The 22,101-nt window shown below is 37.6% G+C and overlaps 1 protein-coding gene across 1 annotated transcript in view; it reads right to left on the reverse strand.

Annotated features, from left to right (window-relative positions):
- The window catches only part of ARHGAP28 (Rho GTPase activating protein 28), an 84,463-nt gene extending 69,869 nt beyond the window's left edge, over positions 1 to 14,594 (reverse strand). Inside the window, exon 1 of the mRNA XM_032222369.1 lies at positions 14,255 to 14,594. Within this exon, the coding sequence (XP_032078260.1) occupies positions 14,255 to 14,379 (125 nt within the window). The 5' untranslated portion in view covers positions 14,380 to 14,594. The remainder of the gene's footprint in view (positions 1 to 14,254) is intronic.
- Positions 14,595 to 22,101: the final 7,507 nt, after the last annotated feature.

A 22,101-nucleotide genomic window follows, 5' to 3' on the forward strand; every position in this document is an offset into this window, starting at 1 on the left:
TCTTGATCTCCAAATGGCCCAAACATTTTTCAGTTTTTTTGTTCTCCCACATTTCATGTCACCTAGCAGAATAATTTTTATCCCTACAAAATAAATGTAGGGGTAAAATGTGCACAAATTTCCTGTTTGGCTCTTCTATTATCAACATTCACTAGAACAGAATAAGTAACTATCAATTAACTTATGAATTCTGTCTTTATACATGCTTACAACAGCTTAGATGGCACTGATTTATAGTTTCTTAGCCTTTTCATTCATAATTATATCTACATCTTCACTGCCTTACATGTATTCATCAATTCCTTTTCACAAAAATAAGCCATCTTCATTCAGCTCTATTAATCCTTCTCCCTTCTTTTGTTTCACAGAAAAACAAAATCCTCCCTTCCTTCTCCTCATTCAACCATACTCTTTAATACTTACTCTTTTATTCCTTATAATAATATTTTTACACTGCAGGCACTATCAGTTGGGTTCTTAAATATATAGATCTAGGCCTCTGCCACCCATTATGGCTCTGGTCAGTTTAAGCTTTTACATCATACCTTATAATAATATAGAGAAGATGTAGACCAGATAAACACCCTTACCAGTGCCACATCAGCATTTTCTGCTAGTAGTAAGAAATAATATCAGTCAAATTAAGGAAATTTTGGCCAATGTATTACAGGTGGAACAAAAGTCCAATTTGATCCCAAGCATGTTCATGCTATTTATAAAAGAAATCTAATCTAGAGACTACATTTCAAAACCACACACTTTTCCTTTCATAGACCAACCAGTAATCTATATAGATACAATACAATACAATACAATAGCAGAGTTGGAAGGGACCTTGGAGGTCTTCTAGTCCAACCCCCTGCCTAGGCAGGAAACCCTATACTATTCCAGACAAATGGCTATCCAACATCTTCTTAAAGACTTCCAGTGTTGGGGCATTCACATCTTCTGAAGGCAAGCTGTTCCACTGATTAATTGTTCTGTCAGGAAATTTCTCCTCAGTTCTAAGTTGCTTCTCTCCTTGATTAGTTTCCAGCCATTGCTTCTTGTTCTACTCTCAGGTGCCTTAGAAAATAGTTTGACTCCCTCTTCTTTGTGGTAACCCCTGAGATATTGGAACACTGCTATCATGTCTCCCCTAGTTCTTCTTTCTATTAAACTAGACATACCCAGTTCCTGCAACCATTCTTCATATGTTTTAGTCCCCAGTCCCCTAATTATCTTTGTTGCTCTTCTCTGCACTCTTTCCAGAGTCTCCACATCTTTTCTCCACATCATGGTGACCAAAACTGAATGCAATATTCCAAGTATGGCTTACCAAGGCATTATAAAGTATTAACACTTCACATGATCTCGATTCTATCCCTCTGTTTATGCAGCCTAGAACTGTGTTGGCTTTTTTTGGCAGCTGCTGCACACTGCTGGCTCATATTTAAATGGTTGTCCACTAGGACTCCAAGATCCCTTTCACAGTTACTACTGTTGAGCAAGGTACCACCTATACTGTACCTGTGCATTTCCTTTTTGTTACCTAAATGTAAAACCTTACTCTTTTCACCACTGAATTTCATTTTATTAGATAGTGCCCAAGTTTGTCAAGATCCTTCTGTATCTTTAGCCTATCTTCTGGAGTGTTGGCTATTCCTGCCAGCTTGGTGTCATCTGCAAATTTGATGAGTTCCCCATTTATTCCCTCATCCAAATCATTGATGAAGATGTTGAAGAGTACTGGGCCCAAAACAGAGCCTTGGAGTACTCCACTGCATACTTCCCTCCATGAAGATGCAGTTCCATTGAGGACTACATGTTGAGTGCAGTTGGTCAGCCAGTTACAAATCCATCTGGTAGTGATGCTGTCTAACCCACATTCTAGTAGTAGGTTATGGTCTACCTTATCAAATGCCTTACTGCAGTCCAAGATCACTGAGACACACATAGAATGTAGACGTGAAAGGGAGCATTCACAGTTTCTTATAGTCTTTTCAGTCCTAAAGCAGTCTTTTGAAATTTAGATAGAATATAAGCTCAATAAATAAAAAATAAATAGACACTTTAAGATAGAATAAAATATTAAAATCTATCCTGATTTTTTTTAAAAAAATCTCATCTAAAACAATCACTGAGAATGCAATGCAGTCTAACCCTCTATATTCTGATACAGCCAGGAATTCACTTTGTCAGCCTACACAGGCTTAGTTGCAGTTGGCAGGCTTAGTCTAAAAGGAAGCTGTTATTAGCAACACAAAATTCCTGGAATAATTTAAGTGGGCATTGCCCACACCATCCAATAACTACTTAATGACTTTTCATTTGAATTTACAATAAATACTATAAATTTTCTATTTTTCATAATAGTGTATTTTTCAGTGTTTATGCAGAAATAGAGAATTAGAACAATGTATTACTGTTTTTAATTTATATAAACTTTAACATCTGAAGAAGAGATCCATTTTGAAGTAGTAGTATGAGGCTAGTAGGAAAGTAAATTGTGAATTTGTAATAAATCAGTTGTTTAATTATGTACTCCAGTTTGCAGTCAAATTAGAAGGCTTAAAACAGGCTAAAAGGCAAAACTAGGTATTCTTTAACTTGTGAAAAGTTATATCTTATTAAATATTTTTAAATTATTAAAATCTCATTCCCTAGCAAAAAATGAAGCTTCCTATCTAAGAAATTTATAATATTTTTTTTCAGAACAAATTTATGAAATTATTAAATTTAAGAAAACCATGGTTTACAAATGTTGGTGGTAGGCTTCACACATGAACTTCATGGGTATAGCACCATATAACCCAAACCTGTCAAACTCTAGCCCATGGGCCAGATGCATCATGTGCTGGCCACACCCACGTCTGGTTTAGCGAAGGGTGGGGGAAGTTCTAATATGTCATGTGATACAGCCATAACGACATGAGTTTGACACCCCTGATATAACCCTTTGAACAATGATTGGTTTTTTACAAGGCTCTGAATGAGTTTCCCTTCAATCTATTTACTAAGAAAGGAAACAAGAAGATGGCTTAATGTAGCAGAGCTGCTTATAACTACCGTATGTTTCAGAGTATAAGACCCACCTTTTTTCCTCAAAAAAGAGGCTGAAAATCTGGGTGCGTCTTATACATCGAATACAGCATTTTTGCCTCCAAAAGCCCCGCCCCTTCACCAAAATGGCCGTGCATAGCCTTATGAAGGCTTTCAGAGAGCTCCTGGGAGCTGGGGAGGGCACAAATGAGCAAAACATGGACCATTTTTGCCCCCCCCAGCCCCCAGCAGCACTTTATAAGCTTCCATAAGGCTATGCATGCAATTTTTTTTGACAAAAAACAGGCCCGTTTTTGCGAAAAACAAGCAGTTTTTTGCCCCCCCCCCCCCGGGAGCATTCTACAAGCCCCCCTCTCAAGGCTATTCATGCTTTTTATTTGAAAAAAAGGGCCATTTTGGGGAGGTTTGCAGAGTGCAAAAACTTTTCTTTTTCCTTTTGGAAAGCTCTTTAACTGATGAGAATTACATTGATCAAGTGCTGTGCCAAAGTCTTAAGGTTTGTCAGCAATTTCCTTCTCCAGCACATGGATAAATACACCTGGAAACATCTACCTACCTACCTACCTACCTACCTACCCTCTCTCTCTCCCTACCTACCTACTGTATTTCTCTCTCTCTCTCTATTTCTCTCTCTCTCTCTCTCTCTATCCCTCTACCTACCTACCTACCCACCTACTCTCTCTCTCTCCCTACCTACCTACTCTATTTCTCTCTCCCTCTATCTACCTACCTATCTACTCTCTCTCCCTATCTATCTACTGTATTTCTCTCTCTCTATTTCTCTCTCTCTATCCCTTTCCCTACCTATCTACTGTATCTCTCTCTCTCTATCCCTCTACCTACCTACCTCCATACACTCTCTCTCCCTACCTACTGTCTGTATTTCTCTATCTGTCTATTTATCTCTCTATATATCCCTTTATCTACCTACCTACTTACCTACTTACCTACTTACCTACCTACCTACCTACCTACCTACCTACTCTCTCTACCTATCTACCTACCTACTGTATTTATCTTTCTTTCTCCCCCTCTCTATCCCTATCTTTACCTACCTACTTTTTTTAAAAAATTGCCTCTTCAAAACCTTGGTACCTCTTATACTATGGTGCATGTTATACTCTGAAAAATATGGTATTTCCAAAGTTCTGATGGACAAACAGTCTAGTAATTGCATTTTGGAAACTGGCGTGCATTTATGGCCATTAGTAGCATTTCTCAGTCACCTAAATCTGGTTTTCAACATATTGTATGGGTTTTCAGGTTTTATTTCTGGTTTTCAGAGGAAAAAATGCCATTGGAGAAAACAGACTTCTTTAACTACTATTTATTTAATGATTGTGTAAAAAATGTCATAAAGTCAGACACAGTCACATGGTGATCCACTTAAAACCCACTGCATCTTAGTACCACAACTCTGATATGTTTTTAATTCTATTAAATTTGTACATTTAATTTTTTTATAACTACAAAAATACAATTGGCTTGATTGTGAATTGCTACCTTTAGTAATATGTAATAGTTATCTAGATTGGATAGTTTCTCTTCTGGAAATGTTCAGTGTTGTAATGGATTAGTTTCTAATATTTACGTCATTATATTTGGATACTTAAATAAGGGATAGTATTTGTGGTAATGTTTAATAGCTCTGCACGCACGCATGCACACACATATGTATGTATGTATGTATGTATGTATGTATGTATGTATGTATGTGTTACCTTTGTTTTTTATGTTTAATAGTATTCTTAATAAAATTATTGGAATATAATGATATACACACTTGAATCCATTTTTGGAAATAAACTTTTTCTTCTTTCTGCAAGTAACTCAAGCACATTTAATCAATGTATAGAAGTGACATTGTTAAAATAAATGGAAGGCAGCTGCTCAAATGTTTAACCAAACAAGCTGATCAAAAAGACATTGCCAGATGTTTCCCATAAGTTCTGCATATGAAGGCACCAGGGAAATCAGCAGGGCACTAATGCTAAAGAAGCCAGAGAAGTTCAATAATAACATGAAATTCTATCAAGACTATAAATACTGCATTTACTTAGTCAGTGTCTCCAAGAATGTAGATTGTATAGGAAAATTTTAATCTACCATTGTCTGGTTTAATTAAAAGTATTACTTCCTATATAATTTAACAATAGTTTGCAGTTGAAATAAACTAATGGCTTGCAAAATTCTCGTTAAAAAGTGAGTTTTACATCCTGTTCTTTTAAAAAAAACAAGCCATTTACTATTTCCTCAAGCCAACGGAAATACAGACATTTCATATTTCTCAACTTTTGTTTTATTTCATCTATTTTTCCAAATTACATAGCTTTTTAAACCAATGCATAATTAAGAAAAACACATGTTTATATTTAACTTTGATACGCTTTCAAAAAGTGACACTTGAAATAATTCCAGTCCCGTCTACTGAGGAGTTTATGGTATAATGAACTCAACATCAAGAATAGTCTAAGACAGTTTGCAGGGCACCTCAACAGAAGGGGTCTTAACATCATTTGTATAACAATTAGAACTGTAGAACTAAGCTGCTGAAAATTAGCCAAAGAACCTTTCATTTTCTTGGTGGATTTTGTCCATATCAATGTTTGTCAACGAAATATATAGGAATGGTCATTCATGAAACAATATACCATGAACTGTTTGCATGATAAAGTAGCCTTGCAATGTGTTTACATTACAACCACAATTGGGACCAGAATTTCCACTACTAAGCAAGGCAGTTGTTAAGGAGACATGCCTTAGTTTACTATGTTTTTTGCCATGGTTGTTAAGTGAATCACAGTTAAATGAATCATGTGATCATTACACCAATCCAGTTTCTCCCATTGACTGCTTGTCAGAAGCTATCTGGGTAGGTCACAAAAAATGATCATATGACTTTGGGATGCTACCATCATTGCTAAATGCCTGAATTCTGATCACATGACCTCTGGAATGCTGCAGTGATCATGTCAGTGCCAGTTTCAGTGTCATTGTGACTTTGAGTGATTGCTAATGAATGGCTGTAAGTCAAGGATCACATTTGGCCATTACTATTCCTTAACTGGGCTGTTCATTTCACCGCAGGTTTCGGTGAATTATTGCAGATGAGAATAAACAAAAACAACAACAACCCCACCTTCCTGAATTCTTATATACACCAAAGGTTTCCTATGACACTCAAATCAGGAATCTGCAATTTAAGCGCTGCTTAATTTATCATCTTGGTTTATGACAATACCTAGACCATACTTTTAGAAAAGTTGCAGTTTAAACTAACAAATTTCTTTTGCAGCTTGTCAATCAAATGGTAGATGGAAGATAATCTGAAGAATGTTTTGTGTTATAGGTATGTTTATGTGTGTTTGTGTGCATACACACACATACAAATCCTCCAAATAATTCACTTTTGGAATGAGCAACATTATACAGACTGCAGAAGGAAGCACTAAATAGTAACCCAAAACAAAGGCTTGAAGTAAGAAAAAGAAAACATCTAAAACTAGTTTACATCACCAATATTCTTCTCAATGGCCTTTCATTTCTCAAAGTGACCCTTGTTTCACCTCTTCCACACACCATTTCATATATTACCTTTTAGTCTTTAAATTCCTTAACCCTCTCTTCATTTAAGGCTTTTTTCACTTTATAAAATATTTTGTAAATCAGCTAACACACATTAAAGTGACCTTCTTACTGACTTCCATATATATATATACACATACATTTCTCAATGATCCAATTATAAAAAGAGTGAGTATTAAATGTCATTTCTTATTTTCACCCAATGTACTGATACTGTAACCCCATGACTGTTCTCTCTCAACTGGGACATTATGAGCTAATTTTTATCACTGTGTAAGAGTTTATGAAATATGTAAAGAAAGGCGACGAACACATATTTCATGATATAAAGCACTATGTATAATTAATAATTAATATTGGTAGATATATTGATTTTATTTCTGTAAAGAGCTACCTGATAAAGCCAAAAATGTATTTGGAAATAACCTCCTTCAAGAAATATAGATGAATCATTTTAAGTTAGATTAATATCCTCAATTACAGTAACAAAGGAAGTTTGCCAAAATCTTGTGCTTATAAGAAACAATTTAAAATAAAGAAGACGGCAATGAATTATGAAGTCAGTTCTGTTTATATTTTATGAAACCATTACGTTGTGAATTCAAGAAAATATTTCAGTAAGAATTACAGTTTTCAAATTCACATTGATTTTTCTGTATTTCTAATATTTAAGAACAACTTCCCATTGAAATTTGCAGCTTTGTGAATTGTTCATCACTTTATTTTATTTCCACAAAGGTACTGATGTATTAGCAATCCATAATTGCTACTTGATTTATGAGTTTTTCCAGAGCATTATGCACTTATGATTTGCTAGTTATGAATGCATGCTTTATTTCCATATATTTAAAAACCAAATACATACAAGCACAAATGAAATAGAAGGTAATATTTCCTTCTTCCAGATAACCTACCATATATATGGCAACATAATTACACTTCAGGATTTTTTTTCTATCCTCATTTTTCATGATAGTATTCCTATACTTGTCATGTGATGACTATGATTATATAACTTTATGTGTTTTATTTAGTCACATTTTATGTTGCATTTTCACTGTTGCTTAACACTTAAAAAAGATTTGCATGGCAAGCTATATATATATATGAAAATAAATGCATTGATTCTGAAAGCAGAGGAAAAAAGCTGTATTATTCCCAAAGCCATATAGCACTAGTTCTCAACAGTATTCTTCACCATGGAGCCACTTTGAATACCTTTTGTGGCCATGAACCATGGCCATGAATCACCAAGACTTAACTCAAAATTTAAATCATAACATTTCTTCAACCTTTTGTGGACTTCCTGTGACATCACATCTCCTCAGTGGACCTCTGGTTGAGAACCACTCCTGTAGAGGTAAAAAGGCTGGACTTCTGTTTTCGCCACATCAAGTTAATATGTTATTTTAGGATCATTGTTGCTACTTTTCCTCTGAAACATGCTAGCCTCGCAGTTTATTCATGGAGCTAAAATAGTATCCAGGATTGCCAAATCCTAAAACAAAAATATTTTCAAAGAATGTGTAAAGCAATATAAATATTAATACACAGCAGTATAAATATCTTATATTTACAACCAATTTTATGAAGCATATTTTCTACTATTCTATTATTATAAATGCAACACAAAGAACATGAAATCTAACACTGTCTATTAAGATCTGCTCAGGTTCTACGATTTAGAATAGAATAATAGAGTTGGAAGGGACTTTGGAGATCTTCAAGTCCAACCCCCTGCTTAGGCAGGAAACCTTACACCATTTGTTGGAGCAGAGAGTTTTTCAGTTTTTATTAGAACTGTTAGTAATACATTATGTGGAATGCAAGAAACAGCCTTATTCCTGATAGCTACCAATTCACAAAATCTCTTCCCAGAGGGGTCAATATTGGCTGGAGCCAATATTGGTTTAATCGCATCACAAATGAACACAGCTCATTCTTAATCTATCCCTAATTTATACTCATTTGCGGTTTATTCTTTATCATCATTCGTGTTTTGCTTTTCCTATCTACTAAAAGTTTTTGTACTGTACTTTCAAAATGATTTGGAGGAAGTGTTTAGGACCTCACACATCCGATTTCATCCCAGCATGTAAAAAGAAACACCTACTTGAAGAGGATGTGCTGTTTGTATGAAAGTCTGGGGGCGGGGGGGGGGGTATACTTAATGAATAGCAGATAGGTGTTGTACCTCTGTGAGATCAGATAAACTTCTTTACGAACAATTTTCAAAGATTGTATAGACATATTTACATCTTGTCTTAAATAAGGTAATTATTAATATTTTCAGACTTATGAACATAAATATACTGTATATTATAAATATTTGAATAAGGAATTTTATACTGATGGTGTTAATTATAAAGACACAGGATATTCTAGCTGCAGCTATGAAACTGGTTTCTCTTACTATAGTGAAGACAGAAGGAATTGTCCAGAAGTCTTTGCATTTGTTGACTAAAGCATAGCTGATGTCATGTGTGCTTTATCTTCAAAAACCATGGTTTGACACTTTCTTGTTTCAATGAATCATTATTAACATTAAGAGTTAATACTAAATTTCGGCAGCTGAAATCTGGAAAGCTGTCTACTTTACAGCTTTTAAGATGATGGAATAGAAAAAAAAACACATGGTACAATTTCAAAGAAGTCTTTTGCTTCAACAGCATTTTTGAGTTTCATGGTTCATGTTTCAAAACATTCTGATAAAGTGCCTCTTGCCTCTAAAAGACAGAACAGCAGTATTATTTTGTAAAAATAAATGGAGAGATTTCTGCAATTTCTAGAAATCAGCTGCCAGTTGACACAGTGAAGGTCCTTCCTCTACTTCTGGTCAGGGCAAATCACTGCCAAAGTGCAAATCTCCTTGGTACAACACAGCATGATGCTTCAGCTGTAGAAATTTCACACAGGCTATTCTTTAGACCTGTCATGACATATCATCGGTTCATCATTAATTTCAGGCATAACTATTCTGTTGAAATGAAACTTTGGCTGTACAGGTAAAAGTCATCTCAATTTTGGAAAACCTATTGTCTGAATTTAAAAAGCTTTGTTTCTGTATGTAATGTTGTACACTAACACAATGTGACACATACTTAATTCAGTAATTTTGGACATAGATGTAAAAATTTTCCAATAATTCCACATTAAAGTTTTTACTTACGCAGCAAACACAAGCAAAAGGACTCCAAGATTCTGTTCTCAGATGATTATTTTAAGCACAACAATATAAAATCACAGATGCCAGTACTTTAACTGGTCTTCATATGCATCAAGTTCTTTCCACAAACTAAGATGCATAATATATGTGTGGATCCCACCAGTGTGGCATTTTGTAACTGACAGATGAAAACGTTGTCAATAAGCAGATTTTCTAAGTTCTGTCCAAGATAGTTTCATTTGGTACAAAGAATGCCAATAACCATTGGGATCACCCATACCAGTTTATGCCATAATCTTTTAACTTCAAATTTCAAATCTGATATTTTTGTATGTTCTCTAATGTTTTGTTAGATAATTATTAATACTACTATAAAAGATTTGATCCAGATTATTGTCTGCAAATGAACCAATAGGAACCGTAAATAAGGAAGAGAGTAAGAGAATATGACAGTATTTATTTAAAAAAGATTTGAAAAACATTCATGCATCTAGTCTTTTGAAGTCTGACACCACCAGTTCATTTGTTTCATGCATTCTGCATTCCGCTAGGCCAATGCTGAGGTAATATAACCTTGCACAGCATGTTTTGGAAACACAGATGGAGTTTCTGACTGCCCATATGGCAATAACTAGCTATTGCAACCAGACAGCTGCAGGAAGTGGGCAACCTCACTAGGACAGCCATTCCAAAGCCCTGTTGGTGTTCTGAATTTTGCAGGAACTCATGAAACGTGTTACTTGTATTATCTCACATAGACCCCCTGTTATAACATTTACTTACACATATATTTGTTACAGATTGTATATCATATTGTAACTCTTTGGGCATATTTCAGAAAGTTTACAATTCTAGCCAATTTTGAATCTGTTTTGGAAAGCATGTAAACTGATTCTCCTTAACTGGTACTTTAGGAACAAAATCATACTTTTAAATTGAATCCAGATTGTTCTTTACACAAATAGGAAGGGGTCTCTTTTAGTAGGGTAGGGGGAAATCATAGAGAGAACTTTCAGATTTAATTTCCTTTCCCTCTCCTTTCTGGCTAATAATAATAAGTTTCAACAATAAGTGAATGAATATGTTTTGATCATTTGGGAGGTGAATCAAATAACAGTAAGCACTATGGGCGAAAATCAGAATACAAAACAATAAATGTGGCACAGTACATTTAAATTGAAACAAAAGGCTGAGTGAATGTCTTAAACTGGCACGAAAATCTCATAAGGCTCTGTGCCAATCATAACTGAACAAAGAGGAAATTCCACAACTGGAGTGCTTTTACTGAGAATACCCTCTCTAGGGTTGCCTGGTGAATGAGATCATTGGATCTTAATTGATTGGCAGGATAAAAAGAAAGTGTTCTAATGGAGTTTTCAAAGTTGTAGTCCCAAATAGTGTGAAGGACACAAGTTTGGAGAAGCTTTATATATAGCTTCTTTTTGTATAGTGTTTCTGTTCCTAAACAGAATCAACAATAGTAACAAAAATGCATAGGAATACTAGTAGTCCTCATTTAGCAGCCACAGTTGGGAATCAATAACTCCATTAATAAGTGAAGTAGCTGCTAAATAGTAACTCCTAACAATTCCCCCAGCCTTTGGAATGTTCACCCTGAGGGTGAGGGTGAGATAGTTGTTAGGAAGCAAAAAGAAAATAAATGTAAAACTGATTAGTCTTGTCAGTTTCAAACTGGAAAGCACAGTCACAATCACATGATTTTCCACTTACTGACATGGATAATTAACATTAGTGAACTGATGTTTGTTTTACAAAAGAATAAGCTGGCATATAATGGGGCATATGCATCAATACCAGTGAGCTGGCACCTGCAGCCATAAGTACACTCTATAAATAGCCTGGTGTAGTACCCATTGTATGCTTGCTTACTCTTTTGTAATCCCTTTCTCTACAATCTCTTTGCTTTGTGGAAGGGAATAACAAGATCAGACACAGGAAATATTAGAATTTTTTTTCCTGCCACCTCTATAGCCCACAGGTATTGGAGAGGAAGGGATTACAAGAGAGTAAGCAGACACACAATGGGGAATACAACAGGCTGTTTACATAGTGTGCTGGAGCTGTCACTGGCAGCACATTGCTTTTCATGGGCATTCCCAATTGCACCTCTTTCTCATCCCTTGTTTTTCATTTTTGCCATTCTGCACTGGGGAACGACGTCAATAAGTTAAGCACAGGTCATGTATTAATAAACTGCAATGGCAATCATATGACTGAGGGATACTATAAAGGTTGTAAATGCAGCCATAGATCATCAAGTTATTTTTTTCAGCACCATGATAACTTTGAACAGTTGCTGAACGAGGCAGTCAGTAAGTGAGGACTATCTATACTACCTTCTATCAGTTCTAGGCAACACTTCTTTTTCTCTCTCTTGAGATCCAATCTTAAACTGGACCAGGAAGATACAATTTGAAGCCATTATTTAATCAGAAAATCCTCTAGCCTGACTTTTAGCTAGTCCTTTTCTCTTCCTCCAGCCTATCTCACAGGAACAGAATGAAGATAAATGAGAGGCTGACCTTACATTACATCATCTTGTACTCCTCAAAGAACAGGCAGAGATATACAAAACAAACAGTAATAGTTTAAATAGTTTACCTTTGGGCTGAGGTGGTACATTCCTTATATGTAAGTGCACTACAAGAATTATGTCAATTTATAATTCCAGATATTCAATACTTCCCTTCCCAATGTTTTACACATATACATGTGCGATACACACACACACACACTCCTCCATGGTCCAGGTTGGTACTGTAAGATAAACAACAGCTATCTATTTTATTAACAAACTCTCTCTTTTTTCGCCAACATTAGGGTCTTAGATGTTTAAATGCATTAAATTTCTCCTTCTTATGCCAAAAATGAAGAGAAAAAACTAAACCTGAGCAATGCAACATACTAACATATGATTGATGCAAAACATCTGGAAGATCCAGGTTATTGTACCTGGAATATACTATTTCTTTCCTCTGCAACCAATTCTAGATTATACAGGCAGCTAACAGATATTATACAAATACACATACATAATACAGCTGTTATAATAATGCCAATTCTTAAACTGAAACTTCTATTGCATGCAGTGTCTTTAACTATAAAGTATACAAATATAGAATTATAATAAAATAGTGTCTTTTTATGAACATCATAAAAAGGATAGAAAGGATAGAAAAATCAGAACAAGAGAAAGAAGAGGCTTTAAAAAGCTATTTAAAAAGTCCAATTGGAAACTACCCTATCCAAATGTTGAACCTGTTGTGATAAGCTATTTGATAGGTTAGTTTGGCCATGGCATGTTTATACTGGTCATCGTTAAAGTGCTGAGTAAGCAGCATGAGCGAATAAATTGCATCCCATTAATAAACTAATTTATTGCTAATACCAGTATTAGGTCTGGAACATTGCGATATTGTGATTCTGTTACCTTTGATTCTTGAAGCAACCAATATTCACACTTCAAGGATGAGGTGCAATAACTTTAATCTTACCATCTCTGTTTTATAATTGTTTCAATTTGCAGAGGGGAAATTGCAGAGGGGAATCTTGAAAATTCAAGATTGCCAAGGGGAAGAAAGGTCAGCTTCACTGAGTCTAAAGGTGTTGCTGGTGAAGATATTACCCAAACTATTTCCTTTATCAGCAATTTTATCTGGGACAAATGCTAGGAATGTCCCCAAGTTACACAGGAATATTGTGAAATTCTTTACCTTGCAGGGGAAGAAAGAAACTGTGTGTGTGTTTGTCTGTGTGTGTGCACAACTTAGCATTATAAATTAGATCCAGACAGATGTATTTATAAAATCAACAGGTGCGCAACCTTCAACCGCAATCCTAAATCATTTCTCCGGCTGCTACTTTCATTAGCCTAGTTCCGAAATGATGGGGAGAGAGAATAGCTGGGGTTGTTTGAAGGCGAGGGGACTGTCCGTCTGCCAGCCGATTCCCTAACAACTTCTTCTTAATAAGTGACCATTTCCGCGTCCTTTCCGCTCTCTGTCCCCTCATTACTTTTTTTAGGTTATCTCGAGGCTAATCTCGGCTAGCAAACAAACTTGATCTGCAAGCTCTGTCCGGTGCCTTGAAACGGAGCCGTTGGGCTATTTGCTACACACACACACTCACACACACACACACAAACACACCGCTTCCCCTCGCCAGGGGCACCACCAGAAGAACCGCACATTCTTTCAGCTGGACGGGCTCTCTCGGGTTAGAGCGGAAGGGCGATAAAAGCCGGCGCAACAAACTGCAGCTCCTGACTGAAAGACAGCGGCCAAGGGGGTGGTGGTGGTGGCTGGGCTGGGATTCCTCCCGAAGGGCGACTCAAAACTCCCCCGCAATGGCAGCGTCCAGAGGCGACCGCCAAAGCAAAAAAGAAAAAGAAAAAGCACGTCTGGCCGGACCAAGCGCTTCCCCCCTCCCATTCCGCTTTACCTGAGAGAAGAGCGGCTTGGGGGACTCTCTGGAACGAAGCTCTGCTCCACCCTGCTCGGCAGCCGGGATGGAGTGTAAGAATGGTAGGCTGTCAGCACCACGCTGCCCGAATCCTTTATCTCCATTATGGGACGCGCATGTCTTCCTCAACGCCTGGCGACCGACAAGTTGTCTCCTACGGGAAGCCTTTGGCTTCTTTGGATCAAAGGACTCTGTCAAGCCAGCCAAGGCATGGCCTTGCCCTTTAAGAGCCCGTTCCCTTGTTACGGATTGCCGGGCAGGCGAGACGAAGCTCTTCCTCCTGCCAGAACATATGAATTAATGTAGATTTCCAAAACGCCGCCCCCTCCCCCGCCTCCCTCGAAGAAAGCCCCGAGTTTCTAAGTAACTAGAAACCAGAAGGAGCCCTGCCCTGCGTGGCACTGAGGTCCAGAAGCCCATACTCATCCGTCTACTCCCACGTCCTCCCCCCCCCGCCCGCATTTTGCTGTACTTTTCTAAAGTTTTCCAAGAAAATGAAAACTCAGGTTCTTCCTCTTTTTACACGAGTACCGTTTGTTATCGCTTGAGTATGCAGAAAGGATAAAAAGGAAATGAAAGGGAAAAAACCCCATAAAATATATTTATTTTTCGAAAGGTCGGTTTCTAAAGCAAGTGTGAATCACATGGAACAATGTTAATTGCATTTCATTGCATAGATGAAGAGACGGTTCAGAAGCAGAGAGCAAAGATATATCAATCCCAGTCTAAAATCCAGGGTGGCACTGCTTTTCCACTGTAAAACTACTCTTTTTTGTTATACCTCATTGTGCTAATTCCATAGTTTTTTCAATACAGAAAATCCCAAACATGGTCTATTTGATTGAAAATCACACACACTTTAGAAACCTACATTACTCTTTCCAAAACCAAAGTATTATAAACACATTAGGAAACAGAACAGCAGTCATACTACTTAATATCATATATGTAGATCAGTGGTGAAATTCAATTTTTTACTACTAGTTTTGTGGGCGTGGCTTGGTGGGCCTGGCAAGGGAAGGATACTGCAAAATCTCCATTCCCACGCCACTCTGGGGCCAGCCAGAGGTGCTATTTGCCAGTTCTCCGAACTACTCAAAATTTCCGCTACCGGTTCTCCAGAACCTGTCAGAACTTGCTGAATTTCACCCCTGGTGTAGATGTGTCCTACATCAATTTACACCTCCAATGAAATCTCTGTTTCAGTGAAAAACTGTAAATTTCATTTAGAAACATTGGAAACACACTTTATCCACTGATTCATTAATATGGGATATTATAATTCTACCAAACTTTTTGCGAATAACCAATATCCACTTTAGCAATACTTCAGACATTGTATAGTAACTGTAAGATTATTTTTCTAATACTTTATTAATAATTTGGCAACATAGAGTTTCTTCAAGATGTTAACATAGGAATATTGCAAATGCAAATATTATTTACTTTATAATATGTTTTCCCATAATTTCAGTAGGATTTTAACCATTTATAATAACATAAAGGAAATAAACTGATATATTTACAAAATGAAAAAGTATCCTTGGTTAATTATTCTGAGATATATAAGATGTAAAATTCTAAATAAAATTTTGTTACACATTTTAAAGATACCTTAGAACATATAGATAAGAGATGAAACATCAATGAACTGAATACTCTGATAATTTGCCAAATGATTGTGCTACATCAACCCATTTTATAATGATATTTTAAAGTAAATTATCAGCATGTAATAATTCGAACTACTGTTATGCTAAAAAGGTCTTCCAGTTACCTGATAAGAGAGGCCATTGGTTTTTATCAGTCTTCAATGGTTCTTATCAGTCTTAATTTAAGAATAGTTAAAATGCATCAATCCATGATCAAGAGATAATTTCATTTGTTATAATCTTTCATGAAAGATGCAAAACCACATTTAATTTAATTACTAGAAAGAAAAGGAAATCCGTATTTGCACAAAATGGGCTTCAAAACCTTCCACTGTGCCATATCAATAGCTTTTTCTGCACCGTGATTGATGCAGAAATCTGTTGCTAATTTATATCTATTAATCACTTAATGTTAATATTATCAAAACCTTTTTGCCTTTTGATAAAACCTAATAGCACAAAATGGTGAATTAGAAGTAATGTGTACTCTACATGTCAAAAATTTGGCATCAACATTAAACAAAGAAATCAGCTAACATCTTAGCCAATTAGTAGACTTTTGACCAGTCTTCATTGTTTTTTAAAGCTTGGAAAAAAATATAAACATTCAGTGTTGTTGTTGTTAGTTGCAAAGTCATGTCCGACCCATCAGGACCTCATGGACAACGTTCCTCCAGGCCTTTATGTTCTCTACTATCTACCATCCCTCATTTAAGCTCTCACCAATTGCTTCAGTGATTCCATCCAGCCACCTCTTTTTCTCCTGTCCCCTTCTTCTTTTGCCCTCAATTGTTCCCCTTCTTTTGCCCACAATCGTTCTCATTCTCATTGCTTCTCATTAGGTGGCCAAAGTATTTTGGTACAAAGTATAATGAGTATATTCAGTGTTAATAGAGACAAAAAATAATGTATATCTTGTACTATTCTACTCGATAACCATCAGGACTAGGAAGTTTTCTTGTGTTCATAGATTTAATATGGTAGTATTTTTATTTCTGGAAAGTGTAATTTTATAAACAATTTTATTAGAAAAAATCTATATAACCATCTGTAAGTAGGATAAAACATATAGTATTTTTTTTAAAAAAATATTGATTTGTTAAACCAGTACTTCCTTGATTATTATATTTTGGTTTTTTTCTGTTTTAGTTGAAAGGCTAACAATTTATCAGGTCTTTCTCTTCATTTTCAATATTTTCATTTCTTATTATTCCATTAACATTCTGTACTCAAGTACACAGAGGGAATGAAATTTCAAATCTTCCAGGAGTTAGTTACAGTGTTACGGAAACAATTAATGTTAATTTTCTAAGGCTTCTTTTTGTTGCTTACATTCATATAGTTCTTAGTCATAGTTTGTGCCTTTACAATCTTAAACTTAATCTGAAAGGGATTTCAGATTAATTAATTTATTTATCTAATAAAGTTATCTTTCTTATATGCAGCGTTTGATCTGTTCAAGCTGGAGTGCTGACATCATCACTGTGATCTGGTTTGCTAAAGCAGGAAATAAACATTAACCAATGAATGCTGGAAGCTCAGGAAAAACTAAACAGATCATTCATTTCTGTACACTGGTGTGTGACTATAGCAAAAAAGGTGAAGGTGGTGCATATTCAGCAAATGCTGCAGAAATAATATAACAGTGGAGGGGGAATTTGCAAACAGCAGCAAAAGCAAAATGACACATTGTTAATGTGGGTTCAACTTTTCATTTCATTCTTTAGTAATGTATTTCTTTGCAATTACTTATACTGCTGCACACTTGTAACCATTAACATTCCGGGGCAACTATTTCCTGGTTTTTCCACACTGCTAAATATTTGGCTTCTACAGGATCTAAATCATAGGGAGAGGGAGAAAACACCCCATCATATTGTACATTGGAGTTCTAAACAAAAAGAAATTATGGGAAAACACGTTAAAGCGCAAAGTGTAATCCAAATGTAGAATGCAGAACACATTAAAAAAAACCTAAATCTACCCTCACAAGCACACCACCTAAATATTTAATGAATTTAGAGTCAAGCTATAATCTGTAGTTGATATAGGATTTTTTTTTAAATTTCTGCCATTAAAGAATAGACAACCAAGTGGAAGTTGCACTGGTTGAAATGTTAACTGTTTGCATTAAAAAAATCATCAGTATTAAACTAGACCAGGGCATAAAAGTCAATTTCACTGAGGACCACATCAGGGTTGTGTTTGACCTCAGGGGGGCTGGGGGAACATGGCCGGGGTCGGTGTGGTCAGCTTGTCACTTATTTTGGGGGTGCCTGTAGTAGCCTGCAGTACCTCTGCCAGTGAAAATGGGCACCTGAGCTCCATTTTCGTTGGCAGATGCTTGCAGGAGACCGCCATAGCCAAAAATGGAGCTTGGGAGCCCATTTTCACTGACAAAGGCACCGTGGTCTGCTCCTTCACTGTTTCCAGGGCTGCCCTGTGGGCAAGATCTAAGCACCCTGCAGGCTGGATTCTGCTCCTGAGCCTAGAGTTTGACACTCCTGAACTAAATCTAGAATGCACAACTCCATTGGCTCATGCGCCATCTCAAGTTTAAGTAGAATGGCAAGGTCCACATTTCAAAATGGAATGGGCAAACCTTAGGACTGTTTTGAAAGGATAGGTTCAGGAATTTAAAAAGAATCTGCAACGACAGCATTAATTTTGTCCTTCAACAGTACCCGCCTACCCGCCCTTCCCTCCCCAATGCAAGAAAGAGTCCAGATTTTTGGCCAGGGCATATTTTTATGATATATCTAGCTCTTCCATAAATTCACCATATGTAAAAGCTTGCATAAGGGAGTGCCATGCCATTTTGTCTCAACAAAGACAGTTTGAGCTTTAAGACATTCAACATTTGTCAGAAATTTTTAATGAAGTGAAAAGATAAAGAACTTTCCATTCAGACACACACTACAGGTAGTCCTTGACTTACAATAGTTTATTCAGTGACCACTCAAAGTTACAACGGCACTGAAAAAAGTGATTTATGACCATTTTTCACACTTACAACCGTTGCAGCATCTCCATGGTCCCGTGATCACAATTCAAATGCTTGGCCACTAATTCATATTTATGATGGTTGCAATGTCCCAAGGTCATGTGATCACCTTTTGCAACCTTCAATGTCAATGGGGAAGCCAGATTCACTTAACCGTGTTACTAAATTAATATCTGCAGTGATTCACTGAACAACTGGCAAGCAGGGTAGTAGAATGAGGCAAAACTCACTTAACAAATGTCTCACTTAGCAACAGAAATTTTGGGGTCAATTTTCATAAGTCAAGAACTACCCATATTTTGTCAAATAAGGATATCATAAGAGCTACCTTCAGTTGGTTCCAATCACTTACAGTATATCAGTACAGTAATAACATTGAAAAAGTAGCATAAGAAACAGATAGCAAATGAGAAATCCTCACATTATCGTGAAATAAAATGCATATTAATATTTTGGACCGTTAATATTGTTCAACATTACCTTCAAGTGCAAACAGAATATACCTTTGTATCCTGTATTGCAGTGGTCCCCAACCTTTTTATCGCCGCGGACCAGTCAGCCTTTGATAATTTTACCGTGGCCCGCTGAGCGCGCGCGGGGGTGGAGGGGCGTTGTTCTGCAGCGATCATGGCCCCCAGCCATTAATGTCTAAACTGCTGCAAGATATACTTAAATATTGATAAAATGTGAGGGGGTGTACTCACTTCTGTGATATCTATCCATCCATGTCTGTCTCTGTCTCTGTCTCTCTCTGTGTATGTATGTGTGTATGCGTGTATGTGTATATATCCTCTATCTATCTATCATCTATCTATCTATTTATCTATTTATCCATCCATCCATCCATCCCTCTCTATCTATCAATCACCTATCCACCATCTATCTATCTATTCTAGCTGGCTGGGCAATTTGGGGAGTTGAAGTCCAAAAGTGTTAAAGTTGCTGAGATTGAGAAATGAGGACGAAACAAAAGGGAAGAGAATGAAACAAGGTTGTAGAGAGAGATTGCAAAATGAAAGGGCAACTTCTCTTTTTATTTCCTTCCACCCCCACCACCCCCACCACCCCCACCGTGCCTCTCTGGCAATTGGCTGCCCAGGAGGTGGGGAGGGGAAGATGTTTCACAGACAGCTGCCACCCGCCCATCTCTCTCTCTCTCTCTGCCTCCCCATCTGACCTCGGCTGCTCCACTGCGGAGACCCCAGAAGGCAAGCAAAAAAAAAAAAAAGGGCTCAGGAGTGGGGGAAGAAAACAAACCCCATCACGTTCCTATCTGTGAAAGCTCCCCACTCCCTTCCTGGGCAGCCAATTGCCAGAGAGGCAGTGTGTGTACGTGTGGGAGGGGGGGTTGGCAGCCCGCGGCGCGCCTAGTCCGCTGTGGAATGCGCTGCCACCCGCCCAGCGCTCGCTCTCTCGCTCTCTCCCCCCCCTCCAATCTCCCGCTTCTGCTTTGACCGGCCAGCAACTTGTCCCCGCTTGCCCGGGGACTGGCCTCTGATTGGCTGGCGGGGAGAAAGCCTCGCCAGGGAAGGAGGCGAGGACTCCGCGGTGACGTCATGGGGACGGCGCCCCCAGGTAGCGGCGAACCGAACGCGCTCCGTCTCCACGGGCTACCAAGGCGGCTGGGCGGGCGGCCGGGGTGGGAGTGGGGTTTGGACCGGAGAGGCGGCTCTCGGGTTCGAGTCCCGGGGTTGATCTCAGGCTGCGCGTGTGGGTGAAGAGGCAGCAGGGATCATGGCCCCCGGCCGCTGCAGCGATCATGGTCCCCGGCCGCTGCGCGGCCCGGTGCTAGGTACTCCACGGCCCGGCACCGGTCCGCGGACCGGGGGTTGGGGACCACTGCTGTATTGTATAGGCCCTAATAACATGAAGGAGTAGCATGTGGAATTCTGATTTCGTTCCATGTATTCACTCTTACACAATTGGGAGATACGTGAAGTGTTCTATTAATAATGTTTCTGTTGGTGCACAATCTATAAATAAAAGATATTCTTGCATCTGAAGAATTTCATGTTTCTATATTATGAAAATAGACATGATCATATTGCTTTCAACTGACATAATTCTTTAAAAAGAAAAACAGAAATAGTTACAGACATTGAATGTCTTCATAAAACTATATTTTGAGTGGGAACAAATGTGATACTACTGTTAATTTAAACTGGCCCCAATAGATGTTAATGCACTAATAATTCCATTCCGTTGCTTGAGGGACTGAATATGAATATATTGGCTCATACCCAACATACTGGTAAATTTTGTACATATAATATAACTTTCCCTGAATATTCTATGACAATTATAAAACTAATGATACTATTGGTCTGAAGTAATATAAGATGGTATATAAAAATAAAAATAGGATCATACACAGTTTTATAATTAGTAATGTGGCTTGTTTAATTTTTTTAGCATAATTTTCTAGCCCAGCTATTTTGTATTTTTAATCTATATATTATAGTTTTAATGTATAAATCTAGCCAATTATAGATATAAAGAAACTATACAGGTAATCCACAACTTACAACCACAATTGAGCCCAGAATTTATGTTGTTAAGTAAGAAACTTGTTAAGTGAGTTTTGTCCCATTTTACCACATTTCTGGCCACATTTGTTAAGTGAATCACTGTCAGCCTTTTTCTGGAGGAGGGCCGAAACTTGTTAAGTGAGTTTTGTCCCATTTTACCACATTTCTGGCCACATTTGTTAAGTGAATCACTGTCAGCCTTTTTCTGGAGGAGGGCCGGATGTCAGCCTCTGTTTTGCTGCTTGCTTTTTGGCTGCCATTGAAACGGGGAGTGGGGGCATGGTATTTGGGTGAGGGAAATAATCTGTACAGGAGGACTGTTAATTGGGAGTTGTTCTCACCATTCGTTTGCACATGTGGAAGGAGGGGAGTTTCCCGCCAAGGTCAACTGTCCAGCATACCAACCTGATGATGCTTTTTGAAGATGTCTCCCACCTGACAGCTGTGGAGATATACGATTGGACTATGGACTTGGGTACCAAGGGGAGGGGAATGAATCATGTAGCAATAGCAATAGCAGTTAGACTTATATACCGCTTCATAGGGCTTTCAGCCCTCTCTAAGCAGTTTACAGAGTCAGCATATTGCCCCCAATAACAATCCGGGTCCTCATTTTACCCACCTTGGAAGGATGGAAGGCTG

This window comes from Thamnophis elegans, chromosome 8 (genome assembly GCF_009769535.1).
Source record: "Thamnophis elegans isolate rThaEle1 chromosome 8, rThaEle1.pri, whole genome shotgun sequence".
Lineage (NCBI taxonomy): Eukaryota > Metazoa > Chordata > Lepidosauria > Squamata > Colubridae > Thamnophis > Thamnophis elegans.